The sequence below is a fragment of the Macaca nemestrina genome, chromosome 2 (genome assembly GCF_043159975.1).
Source record: "Macaca nemestrina isolate mMacNem1 chromosome 2, mMacNem.hap1, whole genome shotgun sequence".
In the NCBI taxonomy this organism is placed as follows: Eukaryota; Metazoa; Chordata; class Mammalia; order Primates; family Cercopithecidae; genus Macaca; species Macaca nemestrina.
In genome coordinates, this window is record NC_092126.1 from 16,429,800 (window position 1) to 16,451,079 (window position 21,280).

The window sequence follows — 21,280 nt, forward strand, 5'->3', positions numbered from 1 at the left end:
ATGTCTAAAGCACAAACACATGCCCATCAGAAGACCACAGGAACAACAAGCAGCAGAAAAAAAGACCCACTATGCAAGAGAAACAAGACCCACAAGAGCTCTAGATAATGGATTTATCAGATACAACTGAAACTATTCTATGTTAAATAGCCATAAGATTGGGAATTTCAGTGGGTCAGGTGTAAAGTCTAAAAAGAGACATAGCTGACTTAAGGAGTGAATGGAGAGGCAAAAGGAGAGAGGAAGGAGAGGGAGACAGTGGAGAAATTACAAGAAAGAAGGTCTGATTATGTTTAATTGGACTCTCAGAAGGAAAGTACTGAGAATAGGGGAAGAAGGAACATTTAAAGAGATAATGAGAACTTCAAAAAAAACTGATGAAAACCAACAAGTCACAAAGTTAAAAGCTCAACAAATCCAAAGTGGGATGTATTAGAAAAATAAAAAACATACATTATGTGAACACCATAACAATGTTGACATAATGCTATTATTAATCAGAAATAGGCTTTTAACAAAAAGTCTTATTAAAAATTGTCTGACATTTCTAAAAAGCTGACGGCTCAATTTACCAGTAAGATACAGGCTCCAAATGTGTATGAACTTGTTAATATAGAATCAAAACATATAAAGAAATTCATAATTCAAGGAGAAATACACAATCTATAATAATCGTGTGTGATTTCAGTACATTCTTCTCAGTAAACAACAAAATAGCCACAAAAGATTCAAACAGTATGCCCAAGAATTGCCAAAAGAACACACATTGTTTTCAGGGACATACGGAGAAAAATTATATATATGTAAAATTATTTATGTTTGGCTGGGCGCAGTGGCTCACACCTGTAATTCTAGCACTTTGGGAGGCCGAGGCAGGTGGATCACCTGAAGGTCAGGAGTCTGAGACCAGCCTGGCCAACATGGTAAAACCCCATCTCTACTGAAAATACAAAAAATTAGCCAGGCATGGTAGAGGGTACCTGTAATCCCAGCTACTCAGGAGGCTGAAGCAGGAGAATTGCTTGAACCCAGGAGACAGAGGTTGCAGTGAGCCGAGATCATGCCATCGCACTCCAGCCTGGGCAACAAGAGCAAAACATTGTCTCAAAAAAAAAAAAAAAAATTCAAAACACATTTACTTATGTCTTTGAAAGCACCGTGTGCTCACTTGACCCTAAGTTTTATTGGCAAAATATAATATTCTCTATGTTTATAAATTGGCCGTAAGTCGAGTCACAGAGCAAGCCTCAACCAATTTCAAAGGATTAAAATTATAGAGTCTCTGACTACAATTCAACAAAGGTAGAAGTTGATGATAAAAGTATATTAGAAAACCACCATATTTGGAAATTTTTACAAAGTACATGTAAATAACCCATGGTTTTAAAAAAGAAGTACAACGGAAATTAAATATACATTTAACTTAATGACATTTAGTCACCTCAAAACCTGTGAGAATGGAGGTTAAATTATGCTTGGAGTAAATCTGTAACAGGACATTAAGAAAGAAAAAATCAACACACCAAGTTTAAAAGAATATTGCCCTCCGCCTACCCCAAGGAAATGGCACAAAATAATGAAATAACACTGTAGAAAACATTAAAGTGAGGAGGTGGTCTTTGAAAGAAAAAAAACAGCTAATAAAATCGATGTAAAGGGAAAAAAAAAAAAAAAACCGTGCTAAGGAAAACCGGGGAAAAAAATGTGTGTATGGCAGAGGTTGGGGGAAAGAAGTATGAATTCAAAGGGGAAAAAATGCAATATTTATAATTAAAAGGGAACACCAATAGAAACTGCAGACATTAAAACAATTAAGTGATACTGTTAACAATTTTACTTTAACCGAATTGAAATCTTAGATGAATTCCTTGAAAACAACTCACCAAAATGGCAACAAGGAGTAAAAAACTGAAATAATCCTGTATCTGTGAAACGTAATCTGTAATTAAAAGCATTTGCAACAGAACTCCAGGCCCAAATGGTCTCACCAGTAAATTTCACCAAGCATAAATCACTATTCCAGGAATACAAGTTTCATTTAATTTAACCTTGTGAACAAAGTCTCTGTAATTCGTGTACCAGATTAAAGAAGAAAAATCAGCATCATCTGAATGAATGAAGGAAAAAACTACTTGAGAAACAAAAACTACTCATGATTAAAAAACTCACAGCAAACAGTAATGTCCTTAATCTGATCAAAGGTATCTATAGAAAATATACAGCAAACAAACTTAAAGGGTGAAATGTCAAAAGCTACCCCTGTGAGAGAAGAAAGATGCTGCCTTTTCTTTGCAGTACTATACTGGGTGTGTGTCCTAGCCAGTGAAGCAAAGCAAGAAATATAAATATATAACGATTAGAAAAGGAGAAATAAAATTGTCATTATTCCCGTTATGTTCACAACAAAAAAATTTGAAATTGTTAAGAGGAAGTTTAGTAATTTCAACATATAAAAATCAGCTATTTTTACATGCTAAGAAATAGAAAATCTAATTTTATAAGATAGTATTTAAAAAATAACATATACCTTGGAATGAAAGTTATGAAAATGTGCAAGGTCTTCAAAAGCAATAAAACAGAAACTAAAGGCCTGCATAAATGGAAGGATATGCCACGGGGTTCATGGACACGAGACTCAATATTTTAAAGATGTTCATTTTCCCCAAATGATCTATATATTCACTGCCAAATCAAAAGCTCAACAGGGTTGTTTTTCTTGTTTTTGTTTTTGTTTTGGTGGAACTTAACCTGATTCTACAATTTGTATGAAAAAGCAAGGCAAATTAAGGAACAATGGAGGGAGAGATGGACTTACTCTACCATATTTTCTGAATTATCTTAAAGCTATATGTTAAGTCAACACACAGAGCTCTATGGAATATAACAGAGGGTCTAGAAATAGATGCATATATGGACATATGACTTACTACAAAAGGGATAGTGAAGAGCTGTAGGAAATGAACTGTCTTTTCAATAAATGGTGCTGGGTCATTTAGATTTACATATGCCAATAAAACCCCTTAAAACAAAAACAATTCACATTGTACTCAACAAATGAATTATAGGCGGACTGCAAAGCTAAGTATAAAAAGTAGAACAATAAATTTTCTGGAAAACACAGCAGACCATATGGCTTCAAGTGAGGAAAAGATTTTGTATAGATATACAAGAGATGGAAATAGACTATATTAAAATTATTAATTCCTAGGCAATTTGCAACACAAATGAAGGCCTTATATACAACAAGACAAATAATTCCTATTAACATAATAAATTAAAGAAAACAGGAGAAATTTATCAGAACCAACACCTTATAAAAGGGAGATCTCTAAATGGCCAATCTTATTAACCTAGAAATATCAAACTAAACATGATGACAAATCATTATTCACCCACCAGAAAGGCAAAATCTACAAAATGACAAGGGTTGATTGGGATATGGAAGTAACCCATCGATTCCACTTTTAGGTAAACACCCACAGAAATATACGCATATAAGCACCAAGGGAGATGTAAAAGAGTATTCCTTTAGCACTGTTGGTAATATCCTCAAACTGGAAACAATGTAAATACCCTTTAACAACAGAATGGATATGTGTATGTGAAAGCAAACTATAGACACACACAAGAAATACTATATATATCAATGAAAACAAAAAAAAGTGTAGCTGCAATAACCTTGATGTATTTCACAAATACTGGGCAAAAGACGACAGATATAAATAATACATACTCTATTATTCCATTTCTATAGTTCAAATAGATGCACCTAAACATGTTTAGAGAGAAATACTGAAGTGGTAAAACCATAAATCAAAGTACCAATAAACACCAGTATAATGATTACCTTTTGGAGAGGGAAGTGGGACAGGATAGTGACCACAAAGGGCCATGAGGAAACTTCTGGAGTACTGGCACTGTTCTGTTCTCTTGACCTGTGTCATGGCTACAAAGTTGCTCACTTTGCACTAATTCACTAAGTTGACCCCTGAACAATGACCGCCAGTCAAAAATTCACATAAAACTTTGAGTCTCCCAAAACATAACCAGTAATAGGCTATAAAACAGTGGTGTCACATATGGTGTTTTAAGTGGATACTAGCAACACTTGAGCTCACAACAGCAACAGGAGATGGCTAATTACTATAGTACAGTATTTTATGCAGTTATGATTTAATATGGCTTTACATTAGTTTACATTTCTCAACTGTGAATGGCGCCATGTACTCAGTGAGCTTAAGTTTTGATAAATCTTAACATATGATATAGACTTGTATATATTTTATGGCAGTAAATGATAAAATAGTAGTACCTAGGCCAGGTGCAGTGACTCACGCCTGTAATCCCAGCACTTTGGGAGGTCATGGCAAATGGATCACTTGAAGCCACGAGTTCAAGATAAGCATGGCCAACATGATGAAACCCCATCTCTACTAAAAATACATAAATTAGCCAGGGATGATGATGGGCACCTGCAGTCTCTGCTGCTTGGGAGGCTGAGGCACGAGTATCGCCTGAACCTAGGAGGTGGAGGTTGCAGTGAACCGAGATCACGTCACTGTACTCCAGCCTGAGTGAACGAGCAAGACTGTCTCAAATCAACAGCAAAAAAGTAGTATCTATATACTTTGTGCATTAATCACATAGCTTTTTCTTTAAAAATATTTCTAGGCTATTTGCAAGCTTTTTCCAAATTGCTGTAAATCTCCAAAAAATGTTTCAATACATTATATAGGTTTTTTTGAGACAGTGTCTCACTGCGTTGCCCAGGCTGCAGTGCAGTGGCGTGATCTCGGCTCACTGCAACCTCTGCCTGCCAGTTTCAAGCAATTCTCCAGCCTCGGCCTCCAGAGTAGTTGGGACTACAGGCGCCCACCACCACGCCCGGCTAATTTTTGTATTTTTAGTAGAGACGGGGTTTCACCATGTTGGCAAGGCTGGTCTCGAACTCCTGACCTCAAATGATCCGCCCGCCTCGGCCTCCCAAAGTGCTGGGATTACAGGTGTGAGGCATCGTGCCCGGCCAAATTTTTTCAATTTATTGAAGAAAATCCATTTGTGCAACTCATGTTATTCAAGGGTCAACTGTACATTTTCATGTTCTGTGTGTTACATTTCACAATAAAAATAAGACATAATGACATTTCATTACTGTTTTTGGTCTGTCTCAATTTCCTACCATTTCCATGGCAGACAGCTGTTGAGCGCAACATTTATTCATTACTCCACCTATCTCGATTGAGAATTATGGGCAACATGGCAAAACCAGCATTAAGCAGCAGCAGCTACAGCAAGATGAAAAGAGTTCTGGAGACTGGTTGCACAACAATGTAAATGTACTTCACTATTGAGCTGCGTACTTTAAAATGGTTTAGTAAATTTTATTTAATATCTATTTTACAATTAATTTTTTTAAAAAGGAGAAACAGCTCCAAATTTCATGATCTTACAGCCCCTTGGCTATGGAAACTCACTACAGGATGCTTTTATATTATTTTAGTCCTCTGGTCACTTGGTCATGGCCTAGAATGCAAATGAATTAAAACTCCACAACTATAAACTCAAGTAGGTTATAATGTAAGTCTTAAAAGTGAATTTTGTCTTTGGAGTTGCTGCCTTGCTGCCTTATTTATACTACAAAGCACTACAGCCTAAAAGCTATTTTATAGTCTAAAACTTCACGGCCACGATCTTTAAGTTCCTTTGGTGTACAATGTTAGTGACGACACAAGAAATGAATCAAGAGATCTAAAGAATATTTTGAGTCAATTATCCTACATTCCAATGTATTCAAACTACTATTCACTTTTGTGCTACAAGTGCTTAAACAGTTACAATATGGTATTTTACTGACAAGATACACTGAACCAAAATGTTGTTTCCTGAGAAAGGTGAGGGGTCTTTCCTTTGAGATTTGTCTAATGAGAAAATTCTATACTGAGATGACATTTCATTACCAGAACTTCATGGATGGTTTTGTTAGGTTCCTATCCTTATTTACATAGAGATAAAACTCCTAGTTGGCTAGGTGTTTCCCCTCCCCAAATCCCTTCCAAAACAAAAAACCAAAAACCCAAAAAACCGAGATTTTCATTCCAGGGTAAAGGGCGGCAAAATAACTTGGTCTAAGATGAAATAATCTTAACGTATTTCTTTCCACACATTTTCTTTAAAACCTTTGTGATAGTGAACAAGGAAGAAGGAGGTACGTGTTCAGTACTAATTCCTTTCAAAACCAAAAAATTTGTAAAAAACAACGCTTAACACAAAATTTGAATTAACTTTATTTCCCCTACAGTCAACAACTTCTCTGCATTGAATTTTAAAGCAACAAAGTAAAATAAAATCCCCCAAATGACAAGGTATCAGAAATCCAGACTTCGTTACACTCTATTTGTGAAAATGTTCAGCCATTTTATTGTTCTGTAAAAGAACCATCATCTGGGTCAAAAATGAATTCTATAAATCAAAGAATATTCTACACCTTGGAAAAGAAAATCAGCAGTAACATTCTCACTGAACATTGTAAATTACATTTTTCTTCATAAAAGGTACATACTATTCTGCACTTTTCCACCAAAAGCAGTGGTGTGTTATGCTTGTTATATAAAAAAAAGTTCTATCCTGTGGCAGGAAAAACCCTTTCTCTTTCACTTTTACTAAACAACTGGAGAAAATGTTCAAGTCTGTATAAAGTTGCCTATAAGCTGGAAAGTGAACTTGTTCAATCTCCATTTACATTTTAGTGCACTTTTTGACAACTGTCACATTTTTAATAAAAGTAAGAAAATGCATATAGCACTAAAGAGTGTTTCATCAAATGCTTAAGGGATTAAAACACATGGAGCAGAGAACAAAATCACTGTGATGGATGAAACTGTTTTAAAATAAGAAAAGTCCAGGCAAAGTTGTTACAAGTCTTTTGCCATTTCGATGAGTCACAGAAAATGAACTTCGGACACCTGTCCACTTTAAGGGTTTTTTCCTTAATCTTTTGCATGTAAACATAGTGCTAACTTCAGTACTAAGATACCAAAACCCCATCCTGGTAAGCAACATCCTGTGTAGTTGCCATGATTTCCAAAGAATATAAATTTAGCCCTTGAATGAACAATGCATGAAATCTGCTCTGTAAGTACCTGGTGAAAACAACTGCTAACAGCAGTAAAAATGTGTCAACATAAAAAAACTACTTGAATCAATTAGCTACTCAGAGGTCCATCTTTGAAACAGCAGCTTCTTCTCAGAGCAAACAGTAAGCAATAGAAAATGTACATTTGATGAAACATTCTTTGCATTGGAGAAACATGAAAATAAATATAATTCAAGGACGTATAATTATTTTTCTAATGTCTTTCTCAGACCTGTACTAGTTTACTGGTTCAAGAAGCTCTCATCACCTTTTGTCACTTGTATTTTACATATTGCTATTTGGGTAATTCAAATAAAATGCAGGTCTTGTAAAAGAATAAAAACATTGACAAGTATGCATGTGCCAGGGACCAAATTAGAGGGTTCTTTGGTGCAATTAGTCCAAATTCTCAGATTTGAAGGATAATATGTACCAATAAAAAAAAAATCTGCTGCTAAACATTTACAGCAGTGCTCTGTCTTGCTTCACATTAGAAATCGAAAACAGCTGTTCTCAACAAGCCAATTTTATTTTTTTAATCAGGCATTGCCAGAAAATTTTGTATATTAACCCGGACCAGTGATGGTTCTGTACCCTCTGTTGCTGTGAAACACGACATGAGCTAAAGGCAAAGACCGGTTCTCACAAGGACAACTGCTTCAAGTTAGGAACCAGAACAGTGCATTTAAACAGTCTTCTTAGATATTTTCTTGCCTTTCTTAAAAACCAGCTTATTTTTAATGTAGCCACGCTTCCTTTTGGTAGTCTATAAAAAAAAAAAACACACATAGTATTAATGCAGGTTTCTTACTGATTAAAAAATCTACACACACACATCGTTTACTGCACTATGACAACTTAGTAAGCTCTTTGCTCTTCTTGTGACTGTATTCCTTGAATAGTTCAGTGAATGCCATTGAACTGTTAGTGGTGTTTCTTACCTGAGTACACTAACACATCCAAGGTGAAAGGACTAGGTTCCTAGACATCCTCACCATCAAGTGAATGAATCTTCAGTTCTCTTCTCAACCACAAAGTGCTGAGCTGTAATTATTCAACTTTCCAGGCAAGAGAGAATACGTAACACTAGACTAAGGAATCAGAAATGGTAATGCTGCTCCTGGTTTAGCCTCCAGGAAATTAGGTGTGTGCCAGAAAAACAAGTTAATTTAGTAACTCTTAAGAGTCCCTGTTTTCTGTAAAATGAACATGACTGTAACCATCTATAAAACTGAGAGATATAATCACTTGGCACATTCTCTAAAAATAATCTTTTAGGTAAGAAAATAAGCAATTGAAAATGTAAAGCAAAACAACATTCCTTCAGTTTCATACATCTTTTAAAAATAAAATATTTTTCTTAACAATTCAGTATCCCACTAAAATACTTTTAATAGATGTTTCCTAGTATTAGAAACAAATTACTGTAAACGTAGTGGTACAAATTTCTGCAAAAATATTTATGTTAGAACCCTATAGGATAAATCATAGGCACATACGTCTTTCAATCTGATACACAGTCTGAGATATTGAAGACAGCAAATATTTTTTGAAAATAAGTAATTTAATGCAGCGTCAAAGCTCTGGGTTAACAGAGGCAAAAGACTCCAGAGACTGACCACTCAATTCAATTTTCACATTTAAATACAACTCTCAGAGGTTTCAGAAACTGGGTATATCCTGCATCATGTTCCTTTACTCATGATGTTCAATTCAAGACAATTTATAGTAGTTTCTAACAGGGATGAGAACACAAGGCAAAATGCAATCTTTCTTAAGGTACTAAAAATTAGCTACTGCTAACTTGTTAACTCCATTATGTTACCTTAGTATTGAACTGATTTTATTAAGGCAAAAAGTAAGAAACTTCAGAGGGTACAATTTTTAAAAATTCAAACCAGATCTAGTAGTTCCTATATTATCATTACATACAGATTCTAACAGGATACTTTTTCTATGAGGTCTTATGATGTGCCCCAGGAATACTCAAGTGTGTAATAGCCCTCAGGGTGCTTTTCTCCTACTGGCAGTGAACCATGCCAAAAAACCTTTCCTGCAGCCTGGACTATAATTTCTAGCACCTTAGTCATGCCGGCTTTGTGACGGCCGGTAAACTCTCAGAATGCATGCTGTTATGTATACCCTCCTCCTCCAAAGTCAAAACCAGGGTAGAGAAAGGAAAGTATAAAAGGCATTCCTTCATAGTGCTAGTACAAAACATCTAAACCATGGAAACCAGAACGTCAAAATATGTTATTGGCTACCAGAATATATGTTTTGGGCACACAAGACAGATTATGTTTTATTTATCCATTCACATTTATTTTGGGAAAATGATGGGAAGGCAAAAGAGGTCAAATTAAAAAAATTCACTGCCTTTGGGGTCTATATCATCAGACAAGTTCAACAGCCCTCTTTCCGCATAAAAAGTATACCTTAGTTATACTTAGATATCTTAGGAGTAACTGCTTTGAGACTAGCAGCATTTGCCTTGTGTACTGGTGTGACTCACCAGTTTCTCCTACCTCATAGCTGTGACAATCATCTGATTTCTTAATGTTATTTTACCTAAAGATGATGAGTTTTCTATGACTAACACAATGAATGTCAGCTCTATGTGACATCTTTAAATACATTAGTCTAGATTTGGTAATTTACATCTGGCACATAAAATATTCATATAAAAAGCTTCCACTGACATATCACACCATTAATATTCAGCACTTTTATAGTACAAATTAAAATCATCTGTATTTTGAATATATTTGATGTATATTTTAATAAACAAAAAGTTAAGACAGTTGTTTCAATGATATAAAATAGCTGATCTGAGCTATGTAAACCTAAGCATCCTTAAAAAATGAGAACTGTAGTCTAATAATAATCAGTATTGTAAGCATAGTACCTTATAATGAACCTTAACATTTTATCTGACTGTTCATTACTTCTTATTTCCTAGTGCTGGACAACCTATATAAATACTCATTTTTAGTCATCTTTTATAGCAAAGATTATAGATCTATTTGGCTTAAGTGAGCAATAATGACCCCCAATGAAATACTTCATATCTTATATAATATTTATTAGAAAAGAACTGCAGTAGTCTCGTAATTCCTGCCTATAAGCTTTGTCACAATTACATAAAAAAATTATTATCTTAAGAGAAATGATTTTTTTGGGGCTTCAGAAGGACTCACCGAATTCAAACCTATTCTTTATTCAATGAATAATAGAGTAATACCATACTCAGAATGGAACACGAAGATGCAATATAAATTTGCTCTGCTCAAAAGATGAAGAACTATTCATAATTATTTTACTTGAGAATTTAGCATTTTTACTTTCATACAGGTTTGGAAAGCGATGGCCACAGCTACATCTTACTTCACAAGTAAGTCTTACCAGTGGGAATAGCACAAACCAAAGCCAGAAGGCCTCTGGAAAAATCTCAGTGTGGGATATCTGAAGTGCTCAGTTTGAAAGGAATGCTCCTAGCAGGCTAGCCTGATATTTAGTTTGTATTAATATAGAAGCCACAGTCTTTATAAATCTGGCAGATGGAAATTTATTGCAATTTCCAGAAATTCTTTTTCATACAAACCAACCAACCTTAAGTTACCCTTTAATGCTTTCACTTGGCACCCACCTTCTTTGACAAATACTTCTGTTTTGGGAAAATGTTGGTGACTCGAGGTTTGTGATTTAATGTCTCCCTGTTATCAGGTGCTTTTACTTTATATATCCTAACAAGCCAGTGTTCTGATGTAAAGGCTTCTTCCAAATGCTTGAATTTAATGTCCTTATTTCCAATCTCAGCATTACGTGTTCGGTCAAAACCTGGGGGTGTACGAAAATCCAGCTGCAAAAGTAACATTATTACTGGGTGTTAACCACACTGGAAAACATTCAGTGTTATAAGACAGTAAATGTTATCATTACAGTAATACCTTCTCCCTTTAAACTAGGAAAACAATCAAGTAATCTATCTTAATAGTTCTCATGTATTGCTAACTAGACAGGAAGAAATCAGGAAGAGAGAAACTAAGTACATCAGAGTAAGAATTTCACAAAGTCCTTAGAGTAGATGAGCATCCTAAAGGCATTAAAAAAAAACCCCACACACATACACCCCAAAACATAGAAATGAAATCTATCAAAGCCCTTTTTATAGGTATACAGACAGAACACACCCAAGGGGCTTCTTTTTTCAGGGCCTTGCACTATCCTCTCTGCCTGGCATGTTCTTCATTCAGCTATTTTGCATGGCTGGCTCCTTTACCACCCACTTCAGGGAAATATTTTCTTGAGATTAGTGACTGACAAATCTCCTTTATTGTTTCCTTAGAGCATCTTGTTCTAATAACATACATTATTAACATCTTTACTTACACTAAAAATTACCTGTATCTTCGACTGGGATGTAAAAATGTCTTTATCTTATTCAAAGTGTAGCTTTATATCCCAATTATTATTTGTTAAATAAACGCACAAGTAAGCAACAGATACTACATTCCGAAAGTAGGAACTACAAAGGAGGCCAAATAAAAAAACCAAATCGTGAAAGGATTTATGAGGGATAAAAAGGGAAAACATAGGGAGGGAAGGAGACTTTAAGAAATTCTCAGACTGTCTTGGTGTGGTGGCTCACAACTGTAATCCCAGCACTTCGGGAGGCTGAGGCAGGAGGATGGGCTGAGCCTAGGAGTTCAAGACTAGCCTGGGCAACATAGCAAGATCTTGTCTTTACAAAAAACACAAAAATTAACTGGGCATGGTGGTATGTGCCTGTTGTCCCAGCTACTCAGGAGGGGAGGTGGGAGGATCAACTGAGTTCAGGAGGTCATGGCTGTAGTGAACCATGATTGCACCACTGTACTCCAGTATGGGCCACAGAGTGAGATCCTGTCTCAGGGGAAAAAAAAAAAATTCTCAGACTAAGTTTATGTTGACATACAAATCTAGCATAAGTAAATTAACTTCCCCACCCCCCTTTTTTTTTTTTAAACAGAGACTGGGTTTCACCATTTTGCCCAGGCTGGTCTCGAACTCCTGGGCTTAAGTAATCCTCCCACCTCATCTCCCAAAGTTCTGGGATTACAGGTGTGAGCCACCAGGCCTGGCCAAACTCAACTTTAAAACAAACATGAAAACCAGCTCTCCTTCAAATAGTGAATTACTTGTTCTTGTTTATCTATATTATAGCAAAAGTTATACTTCATATTTTAACCATGTATTATTCTTGAGTCAGGTAGGCATCAAAATGAATGTATGCTGGGAACATGGCTTAAAATTACTGATAAAAGAGAGGAAGAAAACGGTCCTTTGATGTGATCAGTAGTGAGCACAGAAACTAGCAACAAGCCAATCAGAAAATGTTTTCTGGGGTAACTGATTATTATAGCCAATGTGCTTCTTTCTTAGCAAGAGTTTAAAGACCAAAGTGTGGCTTTCAAAAGAAACTATAAACACAAATAAAAACCTAAATCTAGATTATCATCTGCTTTTTTTAAAGTCACCTACAAAGTAATTCCAAGTGAATAATGATAAAATATAATCCACTTGGAATTACTTGAAGCAACACAACAAACAGGAACACAGTATATGCTAACTATTCTGAAACCAAGTGAATATTCCAGTCTATATTAGCCACAAAGATGGTGTTTTAGAAAAGGATAAAACTTTGGGCCAGACGTGGTGGCTCACACCTATAATCCCAGCACATTGGGAGGCCAAGGCGGGGGGATCACACAGTTAGATCGAGACTATCCTTGCTAACATGGTGAAACCCTATCTCTATTAAAAATACAATTAGCCGGGTGTGGTGGCAGGCGCTTGTAGTCCCAGGAGAATGGCATGAACCTGGAGGCGGAGCTTGCAGTGAGCCGAGATCACGCCACTGCACTCCAGTCTGGGCAACAGAGCGAGACTCCCTCTCAAAAAAAACAAAAACAAACAAACAAACAAACAAAAAACCAAAAACCAAAAAACAAAAAAAACCCAGTAACACTTGATTCACAAATTGAAGTCCAAACATACCCCTTTAGTTTTGATAGTTATCCTGATTTCCAATGATAGTATAAAATTAAGCAAGCAATTTTTCCTCTGCTTTATTATCAACTTAACCAGAGAGCAATACAGAAATAAGCACTTTTCAGTGAAACTAATAGTACGAAGACAGTAATTTGGGACAGACACTTATAACAAAGGACAGATTAACAATAGCAAAACAAATTCATTAAGATGCTCAGCGCACATTATGCAGGAGAAACCTCAATGAAAAGGAACTCAAAGCAGTGGCTTAGAACTCTGGCTTATATAGCATGCTCAACAAAGAACAATACATTTGTGGAGAAAGGACAAAGGAAAGCGGTTTTAGGCCTCCAAGATGGGAAAGTAGAAGGGTACATATATGATAAACTAATGGAGTAAGTTTTGTTTGCAGATTCCTCTGGTGCTTTCTCTGGGCTGAGTCTTAAGAGTTGTCTCCAGTAAAGGAGAATTTATATTCTGCCTTTAGGTAGAAAAGAGGTTAGACAGAGCTTTTTCTCTGTTTGCTGCTTCTAAATTGCCTTCAGCTCAAAATTAACTTTTATGTCAAAGAGGCATATTTTGGGGTGACATATTCTGGTTTCCTTAAAAATCAAGTCATCAATCCAAGCACCATTATTTACAAACAAGAAAAGAACCAAGTGGAATCCAAGGCAGATACAAATTGTCTGAGAGTTACATGACTTGACAGAACCTGATCGAAAACACAGGTATTATGACATCAAGTCCATTGTTTCTTCTTTCTGCCACAATGCCTCTTTACACATTCACTCATTTTGTAGACCCTTAAGCTTTTGTACCACATCATTCTAATTTACTAGAAAACTCTGACTCAGACAGCTCTAGCTATTTGTGGTAATGGAGAACAGGGAGAGAGTGAACGTCTGAAGTGACTATTTACTTCAATTCTTTAATTTTAAGCTTTTCTCCACCAAGCAGCAAAGTGACGTACCTAAGACACCACACTGTTTCCTAGCTAGGAGAACTCTCCTTGGAGAACAATACTTTCCAAAAGCATAAGGTCTAAAGGTGAGATGGCAAGCAAAGATTGGATTTGAGGCTACTGTTAATAAATATGTTAGAAAGAAGTCCTTGATCTAAAATTTTATTTTCTAATTTCTCACATATTAGTTTCAGAAATCTAAATTTAATGAAAAAAAGACTATTAGACAACCACATTTCTCTTCAGCACAATCAAAACATCATTATCCTGTTTTCTAGAGGCAAATAAGACTATGTTTTAAATATTATTTTGAATGAAAATTAGAGGAAAATGGATTTAACTAACCTGCATTTCTCCAAATCTGTAGTACGACATTTTATACATAAGGCAATTCAACAAAGTAGGGGATCCTGCTTTGTCTACACGGAATTCTCCCTGTGGGGTAAAATAGTCACTTTCCTACAAGAAAGAAACCAGAAGTTCCATATTAGTTCAACTTAACATATTCAAACCTATAGTTTCCTCTTTTCATTTCCCCATAAGAATAAGCTTTTGAGGTATCATTATAAAGCCATATTCAGTTACACCTCAAAAAAATAAATCCCACCAGACTTTAAACCATGTTATAAGGCCTTAATTATTATCATTTTTGAGACAAGTTCTTGTTCTGTCATCCAGGCTGCAGTGCAGTGGCATGACTGTGGCTCACTGAAGCCTTAACCTCCTGGGCTCAAGCAATCCTCCCATTTCAGCCTCTCAAGTAGCTGGGACTACAGGCCCAAAGCACCATGCCCAACTAATTTTTGCATTTTTTTTGTAGAGACAGGGTTTCACCATGTTGTCCAGGCTGGTCTTGAACTACTGGGCTCAAGTGATCAGCCTCCCAAAATGCTAGGATTATAGACATGAACCACTGCGCATGGCCACTGTCATAATTTAAACAGACTGGTACCAACACCATGGCTTAATACCAGGCAGGGCTGGCTCTCTCAATTACCCATCCTCATCTCTGTTACTCCTTTTCAGAGTTTTCTTAAGTGTTCTAGCTAAATTTTTCCATATGAATTCTAAATTTGGCTTCTTTAATTGGGGAGCAGAATGTTAAAAAAACTGTGGTAATTTTTTCGGGTTAACTTATAAATTAACCTCTATGAGGAACAATTTTGGCACTCTAGGTAAAAAAATGTAATTTCTGAGTCAGAAATTCCTTTTCTAGGAATTAACGCTACAGAGATACTTGTATATGGCCAAAATAATGAATGCAGAAAGTTATTATGCATTGTTCATAAGACCAAAATATTGGAAACAATCTAAATTCCATCAATGGGGACAGGCTAAATAAATCATGGCACACACACAAAACATGCAACATACTGTGCAAATGTAAACAAAGGAATGAAGAAGCTCTCCATATTCTAATACGGAAAGATCACCAAGACATATTATGAAGTGAACAGGGTATATAACTTGCTAGAAGTAAAAATCACAAGAAAATAACCAGTGATGACCAGGGACTTTTCCCTCTCTATTTTTAACTGACAAATAAATTTGTGTATATTTATGCTGAAGATCATGTTTTGAAATATGCATTGTGAAATGGCTACATCAATCTAACATATGCATCAATCATATTTATTTTGTTGTAGTGAGAACACTGAAATATCTACTCTCTTAGCAACTTACAAGTATATAATGCATTGTTATTAACTATAGAGGAACTTTCTGGGTTTTTTTTTGGGGGGGGTAGACTTGTTTGTATATCCTCTTATACTTTATTTTTGAACCACACAAAGAGGGGTAGACATTTATTGTATATCCTCTTATACTTTACTTTTGAACCATATGACTGTATTATCTATTCATGAAGTTTAAAAATAATTTAAGATGCACAGAAATTTAGGATTTTTGTATATATTCACGTTCAAAGCATACATTTAGAAACAGTGATCTATCACATGTCACAGTTTTAACACTGCTAAAGCAAATCCACAAATAAAAACCACATACTGGGAGAATTAAATTTCAGAAGATTAATGCAAAGAAATAATGTTTACTAATCAGTTAAGGGAAACATTACAGCATTGACATTTTTGATCAGGAAATCTGAGGCTTTAACTTCACCCCCATCACCTGACACCTGCATATATTTTCCCAAGATTCCTTTATTCTGCATCAGTGGCAATTACTCTTATCTTTTGTGCCTTCATCATGTAAAAGCACAATGCTGGACGTCCATCTTAGCTCACAATTTAGTAAAAGAGGTAAGACAGACTCCAATACAAAACAGCAGTGGTTCCCAACCTTTTTGGCACCAGAGACCGGTTTTGTGGAAGGCAATTTTTCCACGGATGGCTGGGGGCTGGTGGTTTCTAGATGAAACTGTTCCCCCTCAGATCATCAGGCATTAGTTAGATTCTCATAAGGAACGTGCGCAGTTCACAATAGGGTTTGTGCTCCTATGAAAATCTAACGCTGCCGCTGGTCTGACAGCAGGCAGAGCTCAGGCGGCAATGCTCGCTCACCTGCCCCTCACCTCCTGCTATGTGGCCCAGTTCCTAACAGGCCACGGACCAGTGCTGGTCCGCAGCCTGGGGTCTGGGGACTCCTGCAAAGCAGGTATAAATAATTTGGTGATGAGTACAGACGTTGAGTATACCAGAAAAGGGCTTTCAGAGAGGGGACAAGTCTGTGGCAGGGAAAGTATTCCAGGAAAGTAACAGTAAAAACACATGTGTCAGGTGAGTCAAGGAAAGAAACCACAAGCAAGTTTCAGGGGCTGGAACATACTGGCAGAGTAGAAAAAGGTGGCAGAAGAACGAGAGACCAGCAAAGGAAGGCAAAACATGAAGAGGTTTACATTCCAAGCTAAGGGGTTTACACTTTATACCAATGTTTTATCAGAGGTTGTCTATTTTGTACCAGTCCCTAGGCAGGGGCTTCAACTACTTTACTATAAATTCTCATTAAATGGCACTACAAATTCATTATCTTTGGCAAAAGATAACCTAGTTTGCCTTGGTCACCATTTTAATTCCAGATCCTAGAACTAGACCTAGCGCTCAAAGCATATTATGTTGAGTGGCTAAAATAACTTGCCCAAGTTGACAGTTTTAGTTTTAACTCATATCTGTCTGGTTTTAAGGTCCCTTCCCTTAATCTACTGACATCTTTTGGGCCTAAAAGTAACATGATCAATTTCATCTTATACTGGGAGGGAGGAAACAAGGTAAGGTAAAGATAGCAATTTCAAGGTTACTATCTTATTTCAGGTTTACAAGCATAAGGGTCAGTACTAGAGTGGAAGCAATGGAAATGGAAAGAAAGGGATGACGTGAGAGGCTGTGAAGAGACGTAAAAGAAAGAAGTCTTGGCGAGGGACTGCTTCATAGGAGAGAATGGAAATATTAGTTCCATTTTGAGTTCAAAAAGTTTTAATCTAGGAAATGCCTCTAGTATCTTTAATAAATAGTAAAGTCAGGGTAAGGAACTAATCTGAGGGATAGGATGATGAAACAAATACAATGCAATTATCAGGATCAGAGAATTACTTGGACACAGTACCTGGAATTATCTTTCACATACCTGGAATTATCTAGTTTCTTACCCGAATGTCTTTGGGATGTTCCCCTTCAGCTATCCTAACCATCCAGAGAAACTTGTTGATATCATCACCAGAATAGCCAATAACCCCTCCAAAAATAACCAAAACATAATCTACATCTAGAGTCCTCATGATTTTATAGGCTGCTGTTTCATTAGAAGACATAGCTTTTCCCACCTGAAGAATTTAAAAAAAAAAATGAGAATGTTTTTGATTACTCCCACATTCATAAAAATCAATGTATATTTTTACTACAACAGGAATTCATCAAGAGTTTGTTTTACATGGAATTTTTTTTGCAGAAATGATTTCCTATGAATTCAACAAATGCACTGAAATTTATGAACCTCTCAACTATAACTAATTTATAGTCAAAAATCAGAATACACGTTCTAATATCTTGCTAATAATTAAGTTCTATGACATTAACATTTTATGATGAAAGCAGGCAAGCTTAGAAGAAACAACTTCTCACAACTGCAGACCAGGGCTGGCCAGTGATCTTGCTAGCACACACATTTCTTCTCCCCAGTCTAGCACACATCTGATAATTAGCTACAACAGTTATACAAATAGAATTCATTTGGTTAAACTACTCTTTGTATTTAAAATCTTTGAAGTACAAAGAGGTGATTAATCTATGTAGATTAGTTGTTTAATAGCTAGAGGAACAGTCTGCCTATCCATAAAATACAGTGCATTTACTTTACATATTTGCAAATAATTTTTAGTTTATAACATCAAAAATACAAGCCAAACACTTTAAGTTTCAGATTTTGTCTAATTCTTTAGTAAGCTAAATTTATCATAAAATCTACCAGAAATCAGCCTGTAATTCTGAATGATACTCAGTACCATTCTTAAAAACAAAATAAATAAGCACAACTTGAACTCACTTTATGTGTAAAAAAAGTATTTTGAGAATTCAGCAGAGTACTTTTCATCCACATTTTTCCTAGTCACAAGTGAAGCCTGATTGCTAAAGAGTCAATAGAGATTTTTTAATCTTGTGTTTATTAAATCCTTACCAGTGCTATGTGGCTGTTATTCCAGGTGTTATTATCCACCAACGTAGTTCTATTAGCCATTCCAGCTATCTGATAGCCATAATCCCACCAAGACATTACTCGTGCATGTTCATCTGTATTTTGCCTTAGCCAAAAGTAAGCTTCTCTAAAATCATCTAAGATATTCCTGGTGCTGAAAAGAATCACAATACTCTTTTAAATGAGATGTCACAAATGTGAAGAGGCTAACTTAAAATCTTGAGGTATTAAACCACTGAATGTGTTCAGATTTTAAGGATGGTAGTTATTAAATAAAAGCTTCTACCGATGAGGAAAAAAAAAAGTGAAACAATGAAGAGCCAGACTAGTGTTATTCAAACTGTGTGTGTGTGCACAAACCACCTGCATACCTTGTATTTAAAAAAAAAAAAAAAGCAAAAAAAGCCGATTCTGATTCAGTAGTTCTGAGGTAGGGCTTATTAGTGTACAAGCCTAATAAGCTCCCAAGTGAAACAGTAGTTGAAAGCCATGGCAATACATAAATCAGCTGTTCTTACATTTTAGCTGCATCCGAATCACCTGGGTCTGTTAAGTCACAGACTGCTAGGCCCCAGCCCCAGGTTTCTAATTCTGTAACATTAGGGTGAGGTCAAGAATTTGCATTTCTAACAAGTTTCATGTTAATGATGATGCTGTGCGTAGGAAGACCACACATTTGAGAAAAACTGATGTATATGATTATGCATGCAGAAATACTCTGGAAAAGAGCATGAAATACAATGATTACTACTGATGGCACCAAGGTGAAGGAGAGGACAAAGAAAGGTAGATTCAAATACAGAGCTTCACAGAGAGCAGAAGGCAGAGGCTGGCAGGGGCGGGGGAGAGTGCACAGGGATGGTTAACAGGTACGAACACAACAGGGTGGTTACAGTAAAAAATAATTTAATTGTACATTTACAAATAACTAAGACTGTAACTTGATCGTTTGTAACTGAAAGGATAAATACTTTAGGGGATGGAAACCCCATTTTACACGTGATTATTACACATGCCTGTACCAAAAGACATAAATAGAATGTACCCCATAAAATATGTATTTACTATGTACTTACAAAAATTAAAAAATTAAAAACAAACAAATGCAGAATCTCACAAACATTCCATTTTTTAATTATATCCTTTGAGACAAAGAAAAAGAAGTGTAAGTATAAACTGTTTTTGTATCTGAGTTATTTTCTTACCCATCATGATTGTATGAGGCCAGGACTACACTTGGACTAGAGTAGGCATTGCTTGTGACCCAGGTACAGTGGACAGCAAACATCATCAATAGCATCAGCATCAACATGGTGACAATGCTTTTTATATTAGGGCCTAATCCCTCTTCAGTTTTTTCCTGTTCAGTTACATGTTTCCTCACTTTACCTGCCTGAAGATATTTAAAAAATTGGTTAGACAAATTCATTATTTGACTTGCTTCATTAAGACACTCAATGGAAAAAGTTGGGAGACTGTTTATCAATTTAATTCTATGACTCAGAAAATGTATAACCATCAGATATTCTGATGTGGGTGATGGAGTGTTTTCTAAAGTCAAATGTGAATCAGGTTTCCTGGGAATATACCAATCCAGAAGCTGGTCATAGAGCAAAATAATTATCTACAGTAAGAAGCTGCTTTCAAACCCAGTTGTCCTTACACTTTAATTAAATACAAAGGAGATTAACCAAACGACCCCATTCTAGTGAAATCCTAATATGTAAATTCTTATAAAATCTTAATTCCACATCCTGAAAATGGCAATGCTCAGCTATAATTTTGACCATGTACCATTTTAGTACAGGAAAAAACTGCATTAACAGAATCAGTCTTCCAATTTCCAAATCCTAAAACCAACAGACTTGTTAAAACTACGATTATCTTAAAAAATCAACTTCCCCAACAAAAAAGGGAAGAGAGAATATAAAAAGTCACAATTTCTAAATTTCAAGGCTGGTTAAGAAACCACAAAGCAACAACAAAAAAAACCCAACGATAACAACAAACACAAAAATCAGGAATGTGGGCTTATTAACACAAATCTTGACAAATTAAATTCATCTTACAGAAGGAAAGAATTTCAAAGTTAATACCGATACTGGGAAGTTTAATTTCTTATTGGTATTTTAAAGCCTAGGCAATATTCAAACAGCAAAGTTTAATATGTCATCCAAGACAAGTGCTCTAATTCTTACAAGTCCTTTTCACACTTGCACCAATTGAGAAACTATAGATTAAAAACAAATTACCTTGTATTATTGGCCGGTTACCGATTGCTAACGAACTGGAGGGTTTTTAAAAAGGCATTTTGCTCCCACCATTTTACTGTTCACCCAACCAAATATCACTTCCAAAATATTTTGGAAGTATGCACTGAGTATGGACCTGAAGAATAAGCACTTGTCTGTCCACACGGTTTCAGAAGGGTTTACAGTGCCAAATGTTATGTAATTTAGTAGAGCATCAAGTTTTTGCTCTCAAAAATGGAAGGGTATATTAACAAGGGT

The 21,280-nt window shown here is 35.8% G+C and overlaps 1 protein-coding gene across 3 annotated transcripts in view; it reads right to left on the reverse strand.

Annotated features, from left to right (window-relative positions):
* Positions 1-6,266: 6,266 nt before the first annotated feature.
* Positions 6,267-21,280, reverse strand: part of LOC105470958 (STT3 oligosaccharyltransferase complex catalytic subunit B) — a 104,108-nt gene continuing 89,094 nt past the window's right edge. For all 3 annotated transcript variants that reach the window (XM_011723324.3, XM_011723325.3, XM_011723326.3), the window contains exons 11-16: positions 19,976-20,163; positions 18,753-18,924; positions 17,728-17,901; positions 14,469-14,582; positions 10,779-10,991; positions 6,267-7,898 (exon numbers count right to left, since the gene is read on the reverse strand). In XM_011723324.3, the coding sequence (XP_011721626.2) occupies positions 7,818-7,898; positions 10,779-10,991; positions 14,469-14,582; positions 17,728-17,901; positions 18,753-18,924; positions 19,976-20,163 (942 nt within the window). In that variant the 3' untranslated portion in view covers positions 6,267-7,817. The remainder of the gene's footprint in view (positions 7,899-10,778; positions 10,992-14,468; positions 14,583-17,727; positions 17,902-18,752; positions 18,925-19,975; positions 20,164-21,280) is intronic.